Genomic DNA, 22,717 nt, shown 5'->3' with positions numbered 1-22,717 from the left:
CAACTCAGAAGTCAAATTATTTGGCAACAATTAAATCAAAAAGCTATCTACAGGTGCCTTCAGAACACTTGCTTGGCCTTTTAAAAATAGTAGAAAGCTATGTGGAGGAGTTCACAGTAGCGAAAATTGCATGCCCTAATCTCTGCATGAATATTATTGAAAGCATATTGCATGACTATAGAATTCCTTCTGCTAGCGTGGGCTGTCTATCACATTTTGTGGAAAGCACTGTAGAAGGTGTTTATATCTTTCTGAAATGCCGGCTCCATTTCTTCAGCGCAGAAAAAAAACAAGAAGTCCTAGGACTCATCGCGCCGGTCTTGTCCGGCAACTGGAGGGAAAAAGTTGAGTTAAACATGGTTAAACGGTTCCGCGTTATGTAGCTCTCTCCCGCCTCTGCAAAATAAAGAGTTGTGTGAATTTTTGCTTTAAAATCGTTGTCCTGTTCTATGAGAACAGGACCATGGTTCCGACTTAGTTTACCTCTTTAATGATTCTCTTGAACATGAAGAAGGATTACTTGACTGTATTGATAAACTATCAATAACAGCTGCAGTAAAAAACCAGAATAAAATCAGAATAAAAACTACAAAAAACTGTATGAGCAACCTTAAAGGCAGAAGTGGCAGGAAGGCGCTGACGAAAAAGAAAACGCAAAAAGTTCATATGAAACAGCACTCAGTCTTAAATGCTTATTCCGGAAATTGCATCACCGCTTCATTTATGCTGATCGTAGTTACAAAGAAAATAAAGTGAATAAAAGGGGAAATAAATGTATACAAGTAAGCGTATATATAGGAAATAGCGGACAGGCTTGGTCGCGAATTGTAAGCATTGCACTTTCGCGAGGCATCAAAGGGGCCCCGAAACGCATTTTGAGTGCATTGTTCTGCCTGTTGGTAGCATAGAATCAGTTATAATGATGTTATCAGCATCGGTCGTACCACGTATACTGCGGTTTTAATATTTGAATTAGCTCGCAAAAACATATTCGTGGCGCTGATGGTGTCACCATACAGTGGAGGTTTTTAGCGTAAATATACTGCGTAAATATACAAAGCGTAAATATACTGCAAATTGTGTTTATAACTAGAGATACATTTTGCAAGTGTTTGTGTTTTATATTACAATAATAAAACCAATTTGTTTGTCCTAGATAAAAGCACTGTAAAGCAAGTAAAACAAAATTACACCACGAGAGGCTCTGGCTACTTTTTGCATCGAAGGACTTAGCGCCTTTCTGTAAACATCCTACGACATAGCATTGAACGCTTATGGCTACTCTGTATATATCTGAGAGCGCCTTTGCGGAATCGATCCGATCGAGCCGTTGCACTCTATACGCGTTCGTTTCGGTCCCAAGGAAGGATGCGTTCGATTCACATTTAGCAGGCAGTGCGCATCGTCAGCTTGTGGAGGATCACCAGGCGGCGGCGCCAGATGGCGCCATATTCCCGTCAACAGCGCGCGTTCCTTGCTCGCCGTGACCAACAAGCGCGCTTGGAGCGACGGGCGATGGTTGGCAGTAAGCAGTAGAGGTACACGCTATGCTAAATGTGTCTGATATCTTGCGCAGGCTGTCACACCGTCGCAATATCTCGCGCTCGAGTAAGGAAACCATAAGTAAGGGAACGTTACTGATCAGTGTTCCCTTCTGCGCCGTCGACGTGACGATGAAGCATCGCTGGGCCAGCTTGTCGTTCACATGGTTGTAACCATGCAAACGGCGCTGCCAGCCTTGGCATGAACGAGTTACAGAGAACAGGCAACCATGGAGAGGAAACTTCCACCACGTGATAAGATAGGCTGTTTTGATTGGTTGCACTAAGTGTCGTCATTGGAGAGTGAAATGGGAATGGGAAGCTGCGCGAAAATCAAGTTGAAGGCAGCATTTTGTTTGCTTGTATTTTGAAATTTCTTCATTGAATAACTCCCGTTCCTATGCATCGATTTTCGTAATTCTTTTTGAGTCAGCATCTGTATTATATAAAGAATCCATCTGAAGTGTAACCGGCATCCGCTCAAGCGGTGTTTCGCAGCCCCTTTAAAGGGACACTGAGGAGAAATTGAAGTTGGCTTGTATCGATAGAATAGCAGCTCCTGATCCCAAAAATGCCACTCTTCCTGAAAACAAAGCTCTTGTAATGTAGAAAATAGCAAGAACCAAAATACAGGTATCGCCGCCACAGGCCAATCTCGCAAGTACAAGCGTGATGACTTCCTAAGACAAGAGGCGCCACCTTGGAGGAATTATCTTACTTCATGGACGCTAGGAATCTCTGAGGCTGGCAAAGGAAGGTTGCGCACCGCACCGCTAGCCGTCAGAAATCACGGAGTCTGCGTTTACGTCACGTTTCACGTCACTCTGTTCTGTGACGTCATAAGAGTTGCCGTGATGTCATAAGAGTTCCCTGAGTTTGAATCAGAGCGGCGGGAAAAACTTTTTCAACTTCGAATCCAAATTTCTTTGAAATAAATGCATCTTTCGCACCCGGGCAAGCGGCAACGAAGCCATGAAATGCCGAACTATCAGATTTTGCTAACAAAAAAAATTGACAGAGTTCTCCTCAGTGTCCCTTTAAGGCCGGCCAGAGTTTTTAAAGAGCCGTTGGTCGGCTACAGAAATTTGCACGAAGTGCTTTAGGAAAAAAATGCTTTATCAACATTGCATATTGCATTGCATAAATAACGTGCTATTACTGCCATTGAAAATTCTCGTTCTCAACGTAGATTTATTACTGAGTCCTCTTAATCATCGTTTATCCAAATTTCCTTCAAATAGCGCGAGCACTGCCACCAGACATATCGTGTCTCCACGCGAGCAGTCATAGCCAGGGGCGCCTGCGCCCATTGCCGGTGCATGTATGCGCACTGCACCCCGTACCTTGAACGGCGAACGGACGCGCAAGCCCCACTCCATAAGACCGGCTAGTGATCATCTCTGTCTCTTACATACTAGCCAGCACATACCATGCTGGCGCCTGTTTTATTTGCATTTGTAATAGGTATTTCGCGAGCGAGGCCCACTGGCTTGCTGCGCAATCGGTTGCGTGCGTGTTTGCTGTGTGTTACCGGGCTCGCCCGCCGCCAGTGCGCTGATAAGCAGTTTTATTTTAAAAGCGTTAGCTCTTACTCATCACGTTTCGAGGTTTCGTGGGATCTGCTACCACCGTCGATCACATCACTATCTGTGGCAGCAACTACTCATCACGTTTTGAGATTTCGTGAGGTCTCCTACCACCCTGACATCAGAGCGCCATCTGTGGCTGGAACTAGAAAACAGTGCATCTGGCATTGTGCCTTGTAGCGAGCGCCATCTAAAATAGCATTGTAGAAACAACCACCTGCTGCGTGCCAATGATGACGTCATGGTCGATATGGTGGATATAGGTGGAACTATGTGAGTATGACATCAGGGGACCAAATGATGGCATAGTTTCCGTTTCTCGAATCCGACATGGCGACCATTGAAATTGGTTGTGCCCTGTCATCCCTTCCAGCCTGGGAGCATGTTTTTGGCTACTGCTTTTAAAACCAGTCTAGAAATAGCCCAAATCGGCAGAGCCACGGCGGTGAGGATAATAGTGTTTTTGAAATTCTAAAAACTAATATTGCTAACCCTGACAGCCCGCTACAAATGTCTCATGTAGTCAGGTGTCTGTGGGTAAAGGTTACAAAGATAACTAATCGAATTTAGGTAAATACTTCAATAGTTAACGGGGCTCACCTGTTTTCTGACGTCCGCAAACAGTGGTAATTCTTTTCCCCAAAAAACTATTTACACACACACACACGCAACAAAACTGTTTTTAAAAATTAGGCTTGCGTAAAACACCTTTAACAGCGGTCAAGACACCACCGTAAGGGATATGCTGGCATTCTTTAGCGCATCGAATTTTTTTCGTTAGCATTTCGGGTCGCATTTCGGCGGTGTGACCTCAACAAGCTGCTTCGGGGACTCGGCGAAAGTCGCAACGCTATGGTGATGCGCTCCGTACAGATGGTGCGCTAAGACATCCTAACCATGAGCGTCAAAGAAGTGCAGAACTCACCGAAGACCACGATGCAGCCGCGAAAGGTCTGGCAGAGTCCTCTGAGCACCTTGGGGGCCACGCAGCTGCCGCCAATATACACCGCTTCCACGCTGCTCACGTCGAGCGAGGGTGGCACGCCGCGCTGGGCTATCAGCTGCCCGTGTGTCGGGTACAGTATCAGCGTGGTCACCTGCATTGGCAGCAGAATGTCGCGACAGTGTGGCAGAAAATGGTCCGAGCAAGCTGCATTGTTTAGAATGCCTAAGTACTCGATGTGATAGCAGTCAGTTATCCTCCTTGAAGGTGAGTGAAAACAAAGATCAAAGCGGAAAAGTTCTTAACGATTCGGCTCCCGCACGGGAGCCTTGTTCCCTAAAACGTCAAGCACTTTTCTTTTTTTGGTCGGTGCTCCCCTTCACCTTCATGTCGATCCCCGACCATAAGGGTCTCCTTGAAACCCTCGACTTCCGTTATTTTCGTTGTATCGGGTACAGCATGTGGATGGTAATCTGTGTCACCAGGGCAGGATAAGGACAGTGCCCGAGCGTAAGGTCGCAGGAAGCCGATTTTGTTAACTCAGTAGTACTCTATACATCGTTGCTTCTGTTCGCAGATGACTTTGCTTCACAGACTGCGCTTCGCATCAGCAAACATTGTAAAACAGTCATCGAAGAGTCACAAAACGTCTTTAGTATCAGCGCATCACTCAGGCGCCGATGAATGTCTCCCTACAGGACTAGCTACCTGACCAGATTGTGGTACGGGAGCCAAGCACTCCATGTTGGGCGAAGGAAAAAAGGCTAGTGGGCCGATTATATGGCTAAAGCAAGCGACAGTGTTCGAGGATAGCCGCAGGTGTACGTGGGATAATTATTGCCATAGCCACAGAGCTGGAGGCGCGACAGGATTAAGATTGAATTAACACTTAGAAATTTCTCATCCGTTTCAAGAGGAATGAAATTAATTACTGTCAGTTGTTTATTTTTTGTCTGCTCTTTCGCTCTGCTGTTCTGTATGACGCGAACTTTGCCGGCATATTTGCTTCTTTTCAAATTGTAGCCGTTTGTAACTAAAGTCCGCGAGAGATCTCAACAAGTGAATAAAATAAAGGGATGAGGTTGGACATAAACAAGAGCACTACTGCTGTCCGTGCGGAGTCCATGACTGCTGCTTCAAGAAAGGCTTAGTGGAATAGAAGCAATTGAGAGCTGAGAGTGCGGCAATGTGTTTACGACGGTTTTCGAAACGTGTATTGGTGCGAGCTGGGCACTGCGCCTAATTAATATTTCCAAAGAAACCACGGTCGGCCACATAAAACTTCCGACAGGACTTGCAGTAGCTTTTCGCAGCGTATAGCCAGCGCCTCCGAACAGCATGTAGTTGTTTCGTTTACGTGTTACTAATTTTTACGAGCTGCTGCAGTGTTTTACACATCAAGATGTCCACGATCGCTGCCCAAGTATAGAGACGTTTGGAAGCGAAGAGCTTCCAGACATACTGCATGATGCGACATGGTTCTCGTTCTGACCGGCTCGCGAAGGATTCCGCCTATTATAATGAAATACAAGGTTTGACGACATCTCGTCTGGACAAAGGAAAAGGAACACCGACGAAAGGTACTTCTAAAGGTGTTAGCGCTTCGTCTTCCAACGGAAGCCTCGTCCAGTAAACGAAAGGCGGGAAGCATGAAGCTTCAATGCGTCGCAGTAATCGCCCAGCAGATATTTGGCTCGGTTTAAGGGGGTTTACTATCCCAAAGCGACTGAGTCTATTAGGGACGCCGTAGTAAGAGGCTCCGGAAATTTCAACCACCTGGGGTTCTTTAACATGCACTGACATCGCACAATACACGGACCTCATGAACTTCGCTTCCATCGAAATTCTATCGCCGCGGCCAGGATGGAACCCACGTCTTTTAGGTCAAGAGATGGCTGCCATAACCACTGAGACACCGCGGTTGCCTCCAAGGCATATTGCACACGTAGGCGGAAGATAACCGTCGTTGTGACTTAGGGTGTTTTCAGTTGTCTGGATTATCAGGGACTAGAGATATCTGCGTGGAAGCCATTTCTTCTCTATCCCAATAATAGCTGCATGGTCTCAGGCCATTTTATGGGTCGTGGCTTTCCCGTGTTCCACCAGCCCGTTAGATGTAACCTTTTCATTTGTGACTTTGTTCTTGATATCCCTCAATCGTTTTTCGAAGTTCCCGTTCTGCCTATGTAACAATATTCGCAGTCTGCGCCAGAAATTTTATAGAGGAAGCCAGAAAATTTTTCTTTCTTCATCCTGTCCTTAACATCCATCAACTCATGCCTCGGCTTCCACGCTAGAACATGAGCGAAGTGCACATTGAAAGTGCGACACACGCCGAAGACACGCTCACGCCCTGAGCATAAAAGATGGCAACTCGGGATCGGCAAGGCAGACCAACCGGTTTTGATGGGCGTGGTGACAGTCGTATTACGGTCCGCAGACTGCGACATATTACTAGCGTTAAAATAAAAGGACAAAGAGCAGAAACACACAGGACAGACCCTAGACTTCAACTGTCGTTTATTGCACACGTAGGAGAAGAAATCATTATGCGCATCTGCACATGCTCGATATGCAAGACAAATTTGATTAGCATGATCGTTAGTTATCGCCGACATATTGAGTACAAAAGAAAAAGAAAAGAAAAGTGAATTCACAATAGACTGAAGCGCGTGCTTTTTGCCAGGTATGTAATATTTGCCAGGTATGCTATTGAAGGGGAACTCACGCATTTTTCTCCTGCTTTATCGATACAGAAAGACTCAAATATTTCCCTATCAATCTGCTTGTCGAACGGCCTCAGCACGCGAGTGCTGCGAAAAAGAGGGGTGCAGTCTTCCTCCTATATTTCGCCATCTTTCGTCGTTTTCCCCTTGCGGCAATGGGCCGCCAAATGGCCACCTCCCATCAGCGCTGCGACTGTTGTTCTATGCTTCCGCAATTTTCATTCAGGCATTGGCTCGTCTGGCCTATGTAGCACTTGCCACAAGACAGTGGTATCATGTAGACCACTCCAATGATGCAGTTAACAAATCGCGTGGCGTGCTTGGTTCCGCAGGCTCTGGCTTCTTTGGTGGTGTTCAGCATGCGGCACATCCTGGACATTTTGAACGGCGCCGGGAAAACAACGCGTACGCCGCACTTTCCCGCCACCTTTTTGAGGCGATGGGACCGGCCGTGCATGTATGGCACACACAAAGGACGTCTCTGGGGACCATCACTGCTGAGGTGTGCTGACTTATGTCCATGCCTTACCTCTTTGATAAGGCTCTCGGCGACGGACGCGAGAGTGCTGTCTGGGAAGCCAGCACTGCTCAGACGGACAGCCAGTTGTTGAACACTCAAGTTCACCTTGTGTTCGCATGATTTCTGAAGGGCGGCTCTCAAGCAGTTCAAAGCTATCCCTCTCTTAACAATATTTGAATGAGTCGAATTATAGCTTAGGATTGGCTTTTTTGACCGAGGAAATATGTCCGACAGACCGAATGATCATTAAAGGTAATGTTTAAATCAAGATACTGTAAGCATCCCTCAATCGGAACCTCACGAGTTAATCTCAGTCCCTTCGCAAAATCTTTAAAAACGTTGAAAACGCCCTCCACAATGCAATCTCTTTCCTCAGGAGCCACTCCTTTCAACGGAACAAGATAATCGTCGACATATTTAAAAATGTTTGCAACAAAAGTCTTGTCAGTGCGCGAAAAGATTTCTTTGTCGATGCAGGCAAAAACAGGTCACTTAAAACTGAAGCAATGCGCGAACCAATGCATACACCTTGCTTCTGTATGTAGGAGTCAGCGTTAAAATCAACAAGAGTAGAGGAAAGATAAAAACTCAGCAGTTCCAAGAAGTGGTCAATTGACAAACCAGAAGAATTCTAGAAGGTGACTGGACCATGGGACTCGATGCTCTCCCTAACAGCGATACAGAGCTCTGCCTGAGGTATGGAGTAGAACAGTTCCTCCACGTCAATAGAAAACTCGTAACGCATATGTGCGATGTCCTCGTGTGTCGAAAGAAAATCAGTAACCTCATTCGAGTTCCTTGCAAGGAAAGGATCATTCAATTGCAGCAGGTTAAGGCTCTTTTGCAGGAACTTCGAGAGTTCACCCTGCCAGCAGCCCTGCTCAGTGACAATAGCTCTCAGAGGTATCCCTTCCTTATGGGAATTCCGATCAGTGTTCCTTTACCTTTCCACAGCCGCCTGTTATTATCGTCGGTGTTCTTTTACGTTTCCACATCTGCCTGTTATTATCGCCAAAGGCCTCGTTATCCAGAAAATCAGGAGTCGGCGTTGTGAGCGCAAACCACAAGCATGGGTCTGGCAGGTGGTGCCAGACAGCAACCTAAAAAAGCGGCCGGCCACCTAGGTCACGTGAACTTGCGGCGCCATCACAATCTGCCTACTATGACAGGTGGCAGATAATGATTGGTCGCTCGGGAAGAGCAACATGGGCCGTGCAAGGCTCACCACTGAGAGCACCTGCCATCGTAGGGGAGTGGCACATAGCTTAACCGCTGCACCACTGTGCCAGGAGGGGTATGGGGACTTCCAAAGATCAATGAATGCCAATTAGAAAATCACCTTCTGCATACTCAAAAGTCTCTGAAGACAATAGCAGTTGATAATTCGTAGAAAGGTGCAGAAGTGGTAAGGGAATACGCCTACTTTGGGCAGGTGGTGACCACAGATCCTAATAACGAGAGCAAAGTAAGAAGAAAAAAAATGTGGTGGAGTGCATATGGCAGGTACTCTTTGATCATGAATGGCAGTTTACCAATATCCGCCAAGGGAAATGTGCGTAACGTCTGTATCTTACCGGTACTCACCTACGGGGCAGAAACGTGGAGGCTAACGTAATGAGTTCAACATTAATCGAGGACAATGCAGGGAACTACGTAAAGGGAAATAATAGGTGTAAGTTCAAGATACATAAAGAATAAGACAGAAAAGTGGGCGAACTAGATTCTAGTCGAATCAGGAGGAAGAATGGGCCTGGGCAGAGAAGGCAAAATACGAAAGCAAGATAACCGATGGCCGTTACGGGTAACATAATAGACTTCAAGAGAGTGCAAGCGTAGGAGGGAGCCGCAGAGAGCTAGGTGGTGGACGGATGAGATTAAGAAATTTGTGGGGACGGGGAGGCCGCGGCTGGCACAGGACGTGGTTAATTGAACAGATACGGGACAGGCCTTTGTCTTGCAGTGAGCGTAGTCAGGCTGACGATGGTGATCAGTCTACGGTAAACTACTAAACGTCTTAGTTTGATAGTTTTTATGGTGTTAGGTTGTTAGTCAGAAGAAGTGTTTCACATTTATTATACATGCCTTTAATCTTGAAAAAACTGAAATCACTGGGGGAGGACCAATGGTAAGACAAGCGAGCGAAGCCTTACTCACCCTGTACTTAGGGATGGGCGCAAGCACTGCGCAGAGGTCCGTGGGGGCTACCACCACGGACTCGACGTGGTGAGTGAGCATGGTGAAGAGGAGCCAGAGGGGCGAGGCGTGCATCAGCGGCAAGTAGGCGAGGTACACGGACCCCTTGTGGAATCCCTGGTTCTTGTAGCTGCACGCGCCACCATCAGACCACTATTGATGAGGAGGCAGAACAACCGAGGGAGATTGCGGTCATGGGTTCATTGTGGACAATAAAAGAAAAAATGAAACCTTTTAGTCCTTATATAGGTGGCTGCTTAAGTCTGTGGATTTTAAACCTTTGCAGAGGTTTAGAAGGCCATCTGTGGCAGTAAAAATAGAGGCTACGGTCGTAACACCTTGGCCTTTGAGAGCTTTTTGAGATGAACGGCACCTCCAAGAATTTGCTTCAAGAACGAGAGTAAATAGTACTGCACAAGAGTGATTATTTAATGTTGCTATAAAACGTTTATTTTCTTGTTTAACTGAGTCATGTTCCAACGCTTTGCTTTTTTTCATGGCCGCTAGGCAGCATCATTGTGCAGATGTTTCTCTTGTACCTATTTATCGCGTAATCACTGTCCTCCTGCATTCTAGCAGAAAAAGAGCCACAAGTTTGCTTCTACCGCACAGGCGGACTTAGGGTTGCTTGACGGCGGAATTTATCTCTGATCCGTCAAGGCAACGGTTTGGTCTAAGACGCTTTTCCCAAGCATATAACCCCAGAAGAACCAAGCATCGGGCCTTTTCAAACCTTGTGCTCATTAGGAAACCGGTGGGTCCCCGGCGCTACTAGGGATTCAACCTAACACCTCCCGAATGCGAGGCGGATATGGGGCGCATTCTTGAAGGCGCCTATCCAGTTATGTTCTTGTGCCTCTCTCGTCCTTATTCTTTTCGAGCCGTCCTGACATCATCTACAGCTGACCGACGATGGACGAGTAGAAGAGGGGTACACAACTTCATCTTGCTCTCGTCCGTTGCCTGCTAGCGCTGTTCTTCTCCAAATGATGGTTGACCAACTCGGACAGCAACATACCATGCTTCATGAGCGGGTGGGCTTAATGATCTTTTTTGCTTTTTTGTTGGTAAATTCGCATATTTTCGTATCCAATTGTCCGCTCTTTAGGACAAGGTATTGTGTGCCTCATTTTCTGTGATAATTCTGCATGTTACTCAAATTGCGGAGTTATCGCCTTAGCACGGTGTATTAAAGAATGAAATGTACGTGTGTTGAGCCGTACAGCGAAAAAAAAACCGCTGGCAGCGTAACGGCTTAAAGGTACGGACACACTGGCTGCGCGCCGCCACGTGCCGCGAAACCTGCCGCAGAGGCGGGTTGGTCTGCCGCGCAGAGGATGGGTCGAGGAGCCATTTTCGGAGGCTTGCCGCGTGCCGCGTGCCGCGAACCAGTGAAAGACGTCCGGGCTTTCTCCTCAGCGCCGCCTCTTGGCTACGCCGAAGTTAACTTTCAGTGGTGGCGGCGAAACCACGACCGAGCGCTCCGAGCCAGCCACGGCAAACAGCACTGGAGCTTTCTCCTCGTGTGCATCCACACTGAAAAATGAATCTCAGCCGAGAGAACATGATGGAACAATTTCTAGAGGCTGCTGGCGTGTTTTCTTTTTTGCACGATAAAACTCACCCGGTGTTCAAAGGTAAGGACGCCAAAATGAACCGGAGGGCGATCATTGGCAGAACATTCGATTTGACTGGTGAGTTGTTTTCATTCTTTATTTGATCTTCCGCTGGATGTTGACGTCGGCAGGAATGTGCAGGGGTGAGCACACTTGTTTAGTGTGCTCAAGCGGTGTGCTGCGGATCAAATTATGTGGAATCTCGGTTTCCTAGGAACATGGTGATTTCGCCTGAGCGGCGGTTCGCATGTCGTATCAGGCTAGGCACCTTGTACAGCAGCAGCGCTTGAGCACTCAAACAAGTTGCTCATCTTTTAATGTTGAAAACTTTCTTGGTGATGAACAGTGGCATTTCTGTAGGACTGCAAGGAGCCGCAAAATTTAAAAATGTGAAGGATCGTTGGCTTAAAATTGTGTCGGCGTCGGTGGGGGCCCGGAACAGTGGCGCCGGAGAGACGCCGGAAAGGTCCACACCAAGTGCACACTTTTCGACATAGTGGATGGCATGCTGAGGAACACACCACATTACGCCGAAAGATAAAAAGAAAGAAAACACCACTTATTTGCGCAGCCATCTGCGCGAACTCAAGCATGGCATTCATAACTTCACTGCTGTCACCGTTGCAAAAATGAATATCGAGTTTCTTTTGAAATTGTATAGGGAGCCTAATGATTCTAAAGGATCTTTGTAGGAACTCGCTGCCTACCGAGCCAGCTCATTAAGTATTCTATTTAATCTTTAACAAGACCTTACTATAAAATTCAACTCTGTACGCAGTCAACAGGGATTCTATAGAATTGGCTCAATAAGAGTTCATATTGAGCCAGATTTTATAGAACTTGTTTTGTGCCTTCACTGTACGGACTCGCTCAGTTCACAATCAAAACAAATTCTATAAAACTGCCCCTGCAAGACTTCATAATGAGACGAATTTTTAGAATTTGTTTTGTGCCTTTGGTATATAAGCTCTCTGTTCTGAGTCAAAACAGATTCTATAGAACATGCTCGCTAAGACTTCAAAATGGCTTTAATTTTATAGAGCTTGTTTCGTGCCTTCGCTATATGAACTCTCTCTGTTCTGAGTCAAAATAATTTCAATAGAATTGCCTCCGGAAGACTTTATAATGAGTCAACTTTTATAGAGCTTGTTTTGTGCCTTAGCGATATGAACTCGCTCCGTTCGCACTCAAAATAGACTCAATAGAACTGTCTCCGTAAGACTTCATTGCGAGTCTGTTTTAGAAATATTGTTTCGTGCTTTCGCTGAATTCGCTTCATTCGCAGTCATGTATTGAATTCTCTGGTATAACGTCTTTATGAGCCAAAATTCATAGAGATTGTTCACTGCCTTGACTGCATAAGTTCGTTCCCTTCGAGGTAAAAACGCGGTAAAATGTTAAACAAAACTGCACCTGAGCACGCTAGAAATAATTCAATGCGAACATATAGCATTACAATTTCGAAAGGCACCGCTGAATCCACTACTGACCTCGAGAAAGAATTCGGCAGAACTCATGTACAGTGACATTGTAGGCTCTAGTACCGCTCAACCTCATTGCCATTGCGATCGCTTGAAATCTCCGGAAACGGGATGAACAAATCATACAAATATCTGTAAACGAATATTTTCCTCGACGAACGTCAGATTATGATCAGCTGTCATTACGCACTAATGAGCGCGAATAGGAGTAGCCTTGTTCATCGCCGAAGTTACTACATTCACTATTTTTGAGCTCGTGTTGATGTTTGTCTGCATAAGTTATTTCCTATTTTCGTCCAGGAAATATTTATCTGAAAAACTCTCTGCGCCCCCAATTCTTGGCCAATCCCCTTATGTGGCCATGTTCCATTGTATGAGGATAACAACCACAACAACGACAGGCTACGGGTACAAAGGTGCGAACCGCATCAGGCGTGAAACGCCGAAGACAAGGCCTCCAACAGACTCACAGTGGTATCCCTGAGCAACAGCGGCAGTTGGACGACTCTAGCTGACGCGGTCTTCAGCGACAGAAAATGGCTTTCCCAAGTAAGGGCAGAAGCTAGCGGCTCCAGTCGGCACCTGTTTAGAGGTGGACGCTATTCCTGCCCTAAAAGAGGACCCCCAGTGAGTTCCCTGGTTCGCTTGTTTTCTTAGCTGTCACTGTTTGACTAAGGCTTGAGCAGTTAATGATAACCCGATTTGGGCAACTTAACCCCGACAAGGCACCTGCGATGGACAACGCTAGTGACAGTGGTGACACGGGGGATGTTGAAGACAAGGGCAGCAACGAGGCGTCGAGGTCATGGCCTGGCCAGAACATTGAGAAAGAGTTGGCATTGTATGAAAAAATAAGATAAGAGCCTTGGAGCTCGAGATTCACATCATGCGTGCTTGAATACAGAATGCGGCGCCTTCCGAGGACGAGCGGTTGAGAAAGTACGCTAAGCTACTCGCTCACTCGGGGCTTACAACGTTCCGACAGAATACTGGGCGCAGCTCGTGCTTTCGGTGCTGGCCGAGCGAGTGATTTACTTATCGACAGGGTTCAGTGCGGTATAGCACAGGGACTACGGCAAGTTGATGGTGGTGCTCCTAGACGAGTTGAAACTTTCAGCCGCAGGGTATCAAAGCCGCTTTTCTGAGGCCACCAAGCGCCGCGAAGAAGCCTGGAAGGCTTTTTTTCACATGCGTCCAGAGTTACCTAAATTGCAATTTAAAGTCACGAGGCGTGTCCTTGCTCGACGGATTACTGAAGCTAATTGTTGCCGACCAGCTCAAGGCGGGGCTATCAGAAGACGCACACAAATATGTCAATCTGCACGAGGGTGAAATGGCTGAACGCGGATGAGATAGCTGCAGTGCTACAGACATACGATGAATCCGCTGGGAGGGGAAGCGCGCAGAGAATTGCCGCAGTCAGGCCAGGAGGAGAAAAGAAAAAGGCATCGTGGTCGGGTGGCTGTTTACGATGGCGAAGCTGAAGACACGTTGTCGCGAACTGCCCATTTGATCGTGAGAACTCAGCTGGGGATAGGCTAACGGCACGCTTGTCCACCCACGCCTCAGAATCCATGCATCCAAGGCTCAAGGAGGTTAAAATCAGCTGGTGGGAAGCAGTTATCAGCGCTACTGTGGAAACCGGTGCAGATATCACCCTAGTGCATGGAAGTCTTGTACCTGAGGAGTTTTTATCCCCACATGGGACGATCGATCTTGTCTTCGCTTTCGGAGACAAGCTGTATGCAAAACTGGCAGTCGTTTCTTTGGTGCTGTGTCGTGGTGCTTCCTTAATCGAAAACGTGCATGATGCGACATAGGTGTTGTGTGCGCTCACCAAAAAGGTCACGCACGCCGACTGTCTAATTTCCGCAGACGCATGGGAACAGCTGGACGACTCGCGAAAAACGGACCCCGAGGTTCTCGTGCAGGCGGTTGGAGCTCAGTCGCCACCAGCTGAAGGCAGGCCAGATAAATCAGGGCCAGACGCGGGTGCTGAACCCATCTTGGCGGTCGAAGACGAAACCCTGCCCCAGCAGACGGTTGACAGTAATGAGGTCGAGCCGTCATGGTAGGACGGCGCGGCTAAGCTTAGCGGGGCACAGAAGTTTCTTGCGGAGAAGCGTGAGGATGAGACCCTGCGTCAGGCATGGCAGAACGCCAAGCAAGGAAAGGCGGGCATTTCTATTGTCGACGGAGTTTTGTATCATAGAGACCAGGTGCTAGGCCAGGGGGTACAGCAGCTACTACTGCCAAGATTACGGCGCGAGGCCGCACTAAGCCCAGCACCTGAGTCCTATTGGGAGAGTGGGACACCTGGGTTTTCGCAAGAGTAAAGCTCGCCTAAAGTACAGTTTCTACTGGCCGGCATAGAGTTGGAAATTCGAAAAACTGTGACAGCTACCATAGCGGTCAGATGCGTTCAGACATCCGGCGAACCGCTAGGGTACCGATAACACCTTTCACTTGCGTTTGAGCCATCGGTACGCGATTTGAGTAATAGATCTGTGTACACGCTGGCCAAAATTAGTTTTCCTAAGGTCTTTGTCCGGCAGGGCAACCTGCGACGCGCTACTTTCAGTGTCTAGCCGGACTGGAGTTCCTTAGGTAGTGTGCTCAGACTGCGGCATCAATTTTACACCTGCACTTAGGAAGGATTGCAACAGGGCAGAAAATTGAGCTTGTTGGCATTATGATAAATCCAGGCGCTAACAAACAACGACACAGAGGGGACACAGCGCTTACTCGCAACTACAAGAATTTTCAATCAGAGGCTTCTATATGTACAACAAAAACCAAAACAAACCCAGAGTAATCGCACGCCACATGCAGACCGATGTGCAGGAAAAGACTAACACGCGGTTTTCAATCGTCCTTTCAAAAAATTTATCTCTCCCCCAGACAAGCCAACGGAAGGGTCACTATCCCAATCAACCACTGTACATCCAGCAGACATACGACGTACGTCCCTTTTCGAATATACGGACATCAGTAGGAGATCCGTCGGAGATCGGCGGATCTCCCACGGATGTCCGTCGGAGGTACATGTGTAAGTGGAACGATCTCCTACGGACATTCGATCCTGATATCCGAGGATATCCTCCGCGGATCTAATGAGGCAATTCGCATGTCATGCGTTCTGTGCTTTCATGAAGCAGGCTTGGGTGATTTCAGCCAGTAATATATCTGGCAGTTCTTATGGACTTTGATTTCGGGCATTCTGTATGCTTTTATACAAGCCCATGGGAACTGCCAGATATATTACTGGCTGCAGTCGCAGTTTGTCCATCATATGTCAGATATGCATACGTCTAAAATAACGGCCACAAACCAAAATGTATCAGTTTGATGACAATTTTATTATTGACAATAAAACTACGTTCAATCTTCAAGAACTATTCAAGCTGGTCATACCAGCTGAAGTTTCTTGCTATAGGAAGGGTTACTGTGTGAAGACAGTACTTTCATGGTGGAGTTTGGTATTCCAAAAAGGGATACTCTGAAAAAAGAAACAAAAACAATACAGTCACGATATTGATTTTCCCTCTCTCTTGTGCGATGTTGTTGCATCCAGATGTTAACGTGGAGTGGTAGAGGGCGGGTCTCGTGAGTGACCCGGGGGACGTACTTCGCGACTGGTGAGTTTGAGACAGGCGTGCAGGTCTTCCGACGTTGGCACGTGGAAAGGCTTTCCTCAAAATTACTTATTTATTACAATATTTACAACTTATTTACATATGCCGACAGATTTCGGCCTCTCCACTTTAACTAAAAAAAAGACAAAACTCCAACACACTCGCGACTCCGGACCACCGTCGGCCACCACACGGCCAACCCGCCCGGCCGCCGCTCAAGCAACTCGCTTCTCCAACTCTGCGACCCCGGGACTACCACCGGCCGCACACGATCGACCTGTCCGGCTGCCACCAACCAACCTTCCGCGCTCTCCTTAGCGCGCACCCATCTCCTTGTCCTCCCGCCAAAACTACACCCTCTGCCAATAGGTGACTTTCCCGCCACATTTCGGACGCGACATATCACAACACAAAAGAAAAGCACACAATATAAAACACACGCCTTGAAACACAAAAGAAAAGCAGAAAATATCGAACACACGGCTCGCTCCAAGCTGCCGTGGCTAACTAGAAACATGCCACAACGAGCGGAAGAAAAACCATTTACGACACATGCGTCCTGTTAGCCGCTCTGGCCTAGGGTGCCCGGATGCCCGCTCGCCTCCGGCGCTGGCCCATCGAGCAAGCGGCCGTGGCTAACTAGAAACAAGCCAGAAACCCTTTACGACACATGCGTCTGATCGGACCATTCCCCCTCGCTTTAGGCCGAGGCTCCCGACACTCGCGCGCGACGCCGCCCTGAGAGCCTCTCCCTTTTGTCGGCGCGTTCCCCTGCTCCCCTTCGGCGGCCCTCCTCCCGCCTTACCACGACGTACGCCAGCTGCGTCGTGACACCTCCCCTCTTCTTCTCCATTCTTTCCCCCCATTTTTTTTTGCCAGTTCGAAAAAAAACAAGCTTTCCCCCTAGGCTGGCTCAGGAGGCCACACCTCTCTCCAGTGCGAGAATGCACTAAATCTTCCCCTCGAGATTCACCCCGAAAAAGAATACAGGCATGCAAGTACATGAAAACAAGGTACACTGCTACATACCACACTGTACGCCACAGGATCGCATATTTAAAGTGAAGGCAGAGTATACATGAAGCATGCATGAAAATAAACAGGAAATCAACAACAGTCCACCAAGGCGAGCCTCGAACATCGCTGCTCTCATGCTCTGTGCTCAGGGGTTCCCTCTGCTTGACCAATTCATTATAGTCCTTCACTGTTAACAAGCAGTCAATTTCGCTCGCCAACTCCTCTGTCACTGCGCACAAAATGGCAACATGTGGGCTGCCCCGATCCACTCTTAGTGGTACATACGCCAGCCCCGCTTCAATCTGATGCCCGAAGGCTCCCTTCAATGTTACTTTGCCTCGTGGGTCTACCAATTCCTGCGGCAGCAATGACTTCCTGACCACTGTGACGTCCGCGCCCGAATCCAATCGCGCCAAGATGACTGATTCGCCCGAACACAGAGGAACATCGGCTGCGTGTGTCCCTGCCAACTGAGTGCTCCCTTTTGGCTCCTGATCCTGGCACCGAATTTCAGCGCTTTGAGGGGTTACTTCTATCACCCTGGCGGTAATCTTCCTAGCCTCTGTCTCTAGGCATTCTCGGCCCATATGCCCTAAACGGCCACAGCGGTAACAAAAGGGTGACGCAGCCTTCTTTCCTCTTTCGTGCTTCCATTGCCTGCCGGCAGAATGCCCCTCCGTGGCATCGTTACGTACACTTAAACCTCCGTTTCCTATTTTTTCTTCAGCTTCTAGACACTCCATAACCATGTGACCTGGTCGGCCACAACGGTAACACTGGCGCATCGTCATCTGTGCTTTAAATGGCGCATTTTTCACCTCTATCTGTCCTTGCCCGTGGAGTGGCGATGCCCCACCCATCTCTCTTCTACGTCCTTCACCACTGGCCATACCCATGCGCGTAACGCTAGCTCCCGATGGTTTCCCCCGGCAGCTCTCCACAGCCTCGACTACTTCTGTAAGTTCGTCGATTTTCAGCCAGCTTTTGTTCTCCTGAAGTGCTATCTGACGCAGCGCGTCATTGGGCAGTGCCTCTTTCAGTTTATCCACCACTACCAGCTCCATTAGCTCTTCCGTTTCGGTCACTCTTCTACTGCTAGTGTAATATGAGTAGTAACTGCGAAGCCGGTAGCCGAACTGGCGCCACGATTCCTGCGGTCCTTTCTTAGCCGTGTCAAACATTCTTTTTTACTCTGCCGGGCTTAGTCTCAGTTCTCTCAAAATTACTTGCTTTAGCTGTTTGTATTGAAGAATTTCTTTTGTACCATTTTGCATCGCCATTGATCGCATGCGGTCAGTGAGGTAAGGTATCAGGGTGATGGATTGCACGCTTTCCGGTACACTGAAGGAGTGGAACAGGATCTCCACGGATCAAACCACCCCGGAATAAGTGACTCCTCTTTCGGCATTCGGGGCAGTATACTGCTCATCATTTTGGAGTATTTTACTGCGTCTTTCCATTCTGATAGATCAGCTGTGCCTTGTCTGCGTAATTTCTCTGTCTCAAATTCAATTTTCGCCCTCTCTAGCCTGATCTTCTCTATTTCTATTTCGATTTGCATATTGGGTTCAGGTTCGCACCTTTGCGTGCTTGCCTCGCTCACTCCCCCAGTCGTGCTATCATCCATCTCTGGCGAGAGTAGCTTACTCTTTACCCTCGTGAGCATAAAGCAACAAAAGCTGAGAGCAGCGCTGTTCGCTCACCGTTTTCTTTCGTCGTCTTGTCTTCAAAGATCGTCGATCAGTCCAAGTTACAGGGTTCTCTCACAATCACTTTCGTTTTAACATGCCACCAGTCCTGGTACGAATCGCCGCCACACTGTTAAGTCCCGCTGCAATTGAGTCCGTCCTCCCTTGCTCTGTTCGGGTCCACGATTGTTCTCCACACCTACATCGGTGTCGAAGTTGCGAAGATCGGCGAAGATCCGTCTGCTGTCTCTTGTTGTTCTTGTGCTGGCGTTCTTCTTTCTTGCTGTTCGTTTTTCCACTCTTCTTCGCCACCCAAGGGCAAACGTTGCTGGTGAGCTACTAGCTCGACGTCTTCTCAACTTGCGTTGCCTCTGTCTTCCTCGTTCCCGTCGCAAAGCAGCGGTCCCTTAATCCTGTCGGCTGCGCCAGTCACGACATTGATTTTCCCTCTCTCTCTTGTGCGATGTTATTGCATCCAGATGTTAACGTGGAGTGGTAGAGGGCGGGTCTCGTGAGTGACCCGGGGGACGTACTTCGCGACTGGTGAGTTTGAGACAGGTGTGCAGGTCTTCCGACGTTGGCACGTGGAAAGGCTTTCCTCAAAATTACTTATTTATTACAATATTTACGACTTATTTACATATGCCGACAGATTTCGGCCTCTCCACTTTAACTAAAAAAAAGACAAAACTCCAACACTCTCGCGACTCCGGACCACCATCGGCCACCACACGGCCAACCCGCCCGGCCGCCGCTCAAGCAACTCGCTTCTCCAACTCTGCGACCCCGGGACTACCACCGGCCGCACACGATCGACCTGTCCGGCTGCCACCAACCAACCTTCCGCGCTCTCCTTAGCGCGCACCCATCTCCTTGTCCTCCCGCCAAAACTACACCCTCAGCCAATAGGTGACTTTCCCGCCACATTTCGGACGCGACATATCACAACACAAAAGAAAAAGCACACAATATAAAACACACGCCTTGCAACACAAAAGAAAAGCACAAAATATCGAAAACACGGCTCGCTGCAAGCTGCCGTGGCTAACTAGAAACATGCCACAATGAGCGGAAGAAAAACCATTTACGACACATGCGTCTGATCGGACCATTCCCCCTCGCTTTAGGCCGAGGGTCCCGACACTCGCGCGCGACGCCGCCCTGAGAGCCTCTCCCTTTTGTCGGCGCGTTCCCCTGCTCCCCTTGGCGGCCCTCCTCCCGCCTTACCACGACGCCAGCTGCGTCGCGACAAATACCGTTACTGAAAGGTTGCGCTAGTTTTTTAAGTGCGAGGTACTGTAAGTAAATACATTAATGAAATACAATACCAGGAGAATTTCATAATTTTAACCCAGCCTTTCTGCAACATACCCATGCAACTCAGTGACGTGATAAGAGGTACACAAGCATTTACAATGCCTATAGCACACAAAACATAATCGGGCTTGTAGTCTACAATGCCACAATGCCACAGTGCCCACTGCAGCTTGCAGAGATGTGTTACCTTCGGGTTGCAAAGGTCTGAAAATGGGTGGAAAAGCACGAGCAGGCAATTTTTTCCCAACCGGTTGCGCTAGAAAAGACAATACCACACTTATGTTTCCCTACATATTAGTAAAATAGCATTCATTTCTATTAATGATCCTAGGCTTTTGATTAAACTGCTTTGGCTAACATTACAGTACAGAGATATGTTTTCCCAAGAATTCGCATAATGAAAATTTTTATCCATCACTGTGCAAGTATACTGCACAGAGGAAAGAAAAAGAAAGTGTCGATTACATGGGGGGAGGAAATTTGCAATGGAGTTCAAACTTGCCAGCAGGCTGCGGCTGTGCAGGTACTGTGTAGGTCATAAATTAGTCACATCCACACTGCACGGCCAAAGAAATAAAATATCAGAGAGCCACTTGTACTGCACTTTGTCAATATAACGTTAGACTCCATGACGCAGCAAAACATGATCTTTGTTGACACTATCCTGCTCACAAGGTTCGCTGATAAAGCATGCACCCAGTACTAACAGAATATTTCATGATCCACAGCTCCGCCAGAGTAAGAGAGAAAGGTCTGCTCACAATTCAGGGACATGGAGCTCTAAGGGCGCCATATATGGCACTGCTACCTTGCGCAGCATTGAACCCTGTGGACATGAACGTGTTTGACAAAGCAGTACCAACGCACTGCATGATCTGACTTCACTCCGTGCGCTGTATAGGAAGATAAGTGAAGAATGTGTGACTGATGTTCGCAAATTTAACAGCACACTTCAGCTCTCATAAACAATGCTACTGCACAGTGCGAAGTACTGTGCGGTACCTAAGTACTGTGCAGTAGATGTTTGGAAACATCCACTCGAGAAGCCTAACATTGAAACAAACCGATAAGCTGCACAGGTAGAAAACTTTTACATCATTTTCAACTTAACTGTGCTTTCCATGACATCGCGTTCTTTAGGCACCAATACACTCCCCACGCAGGCCAAATCCACACCGCAAAGGCAGTAAGAAATATTATTCTTTCCGTGATTGTCTTATTGCAGTTGAAGAGCAAGAGACAGGTGCGACGCTCTGGCTTCCGGAGCTTCGTGGTAGGCCTGCGAACGCGGGATAGCACGTTTGCGGCAGCTACTGCATCGTAATTGTAACTTCCACCCAAGTGCAAACAAGTTGTGCACCAGAGTGTAATTGTGTTGCAGCGCTTCACTCATCCCACAGCAGCATCCTGAAAAAGATTTTCAAGCAGAGTTACTTACCGCGCAAGTGATAAAACCAGGCCACTTCTTTCATACGAAGCAACAAAGCGTCGGCGTCTCAGCAAGGGATCAGTTCGGTTTCACGAGAGATTCAGGCGCAGAAGAAGGTCTTGTCGACTGTATTGGTGACACATCACACTTCCAGCACAGCCGGAACCACACGACAAACAATCCACTTCACTATACCAAAAATAAAGATTGAGAGAAGCACATCGCAACGAAAAACGACGCAAAGACAACAAAGACCGCGCCGGAACTGATGGCTTACGTATTGGATTTGATCGATTTTTAGGCATATTGCCGCTATCGCTCTGCCGCGGCCCCTGGAAGGAGTTTCAGCTTTGATGGAAGGCTGCATCGCCACATGCCTCGTGCCTCGTTTACCTCAGTGGAATGCTGAAGAACAAAAGGGCGTTAATTATGAGCATGGGTGCCAGAAAGTCATGAAATTAAATCCAGGTTCTTTCGTACGAAGACAATATTAAACTAATGACTGGAATAAAAATTTTATCTGCTTAATTTTGTCATTTACAAAATAAAATACCTTTTAAATTTATTGTCTGAGAAAAACAAAATATGTATGTGACATAAGCTCAAATTCCTAAAGGAATATTCACGGATACCCGTGGGACGTCCGTCCACGGATATCCGTCAGCCTTCCGATAACGAAAGGCCCTTGGACATACTCCGAATCTCCAATGTGTATATCCGGATATAGTCGTCCGTAGGGATGCTGCACGGACATCCTCACATGGCACTGGAGATTCGGATCTTAATCGGACGTACCACGGATATCCGTGGTTGACTGGGTAACACATGTATGCCTCGTTTCCGCGATAAGATAGGATTCAACTGTCTTCCGCGTTGCACGATCTCGGTGACAAAGATGAACACACGTTTTGGAAAAAAGGGAGAACATTTCTTCTTGGGCTTGCTGCAGGCACGACAATAAAGAACCATATTGTTTGAAGCGTTACCTTTTTAAATCTCCGGCATGCTCCATCAGCCGCACATTC

The 22,717-nt window shown here is 47.7% G+C and overlaps 1 protein-coding gene across 5 annotated transcripts in view; it reads right to left on the bottom strand.

Moving 5' to 3' along the window:
* The window catches only part of LOC144106449 (luciferin 4-monooxygenase-like), a 246,029-nt gene that overhangs the window by 54,792 nt on the left and 168,520 nt on the right, over positions 1-22,717 (bottom strand). For all 5 annotated transcript variants that reach the window (XM_077639264.1, XM_077639263.1, XM_077639261.1 and 2 more), the window contains 2 exons: positions 9,471-9,639; positions 4,053-4,224 (listed from right to left, as the gene is read on the bottom strand). In XM_077639264.1, coding sequence (XP_077495390.1) covers positions 4,053-4,224; positions 9,471-9,639 — 341 coding nt within the window. The remainder of the gene's footprint in view (positions 1-4,052; positions 4,225-9,470; positions 9,640-22,717) is intronic.

Source organism: Amblyomma americanum, chromosome 10 (genome assembly GCF_052857255.1).
Source record: "Amblyomma americanum isolate KBUSLIRL-KWMA chromosome 10, ASM5285725v1, whole genome shotgun sequence".
Classification (NCBI taxonomy): Eukaryota; Metazoa; Arthropoda; class Arachnida; order Ixodida; family Ixodidae; genus Amblyomma; species Amblyomma americanum.
This window is presented reverse-complemented; position numbering and strand designations above follow the sequence as displayed.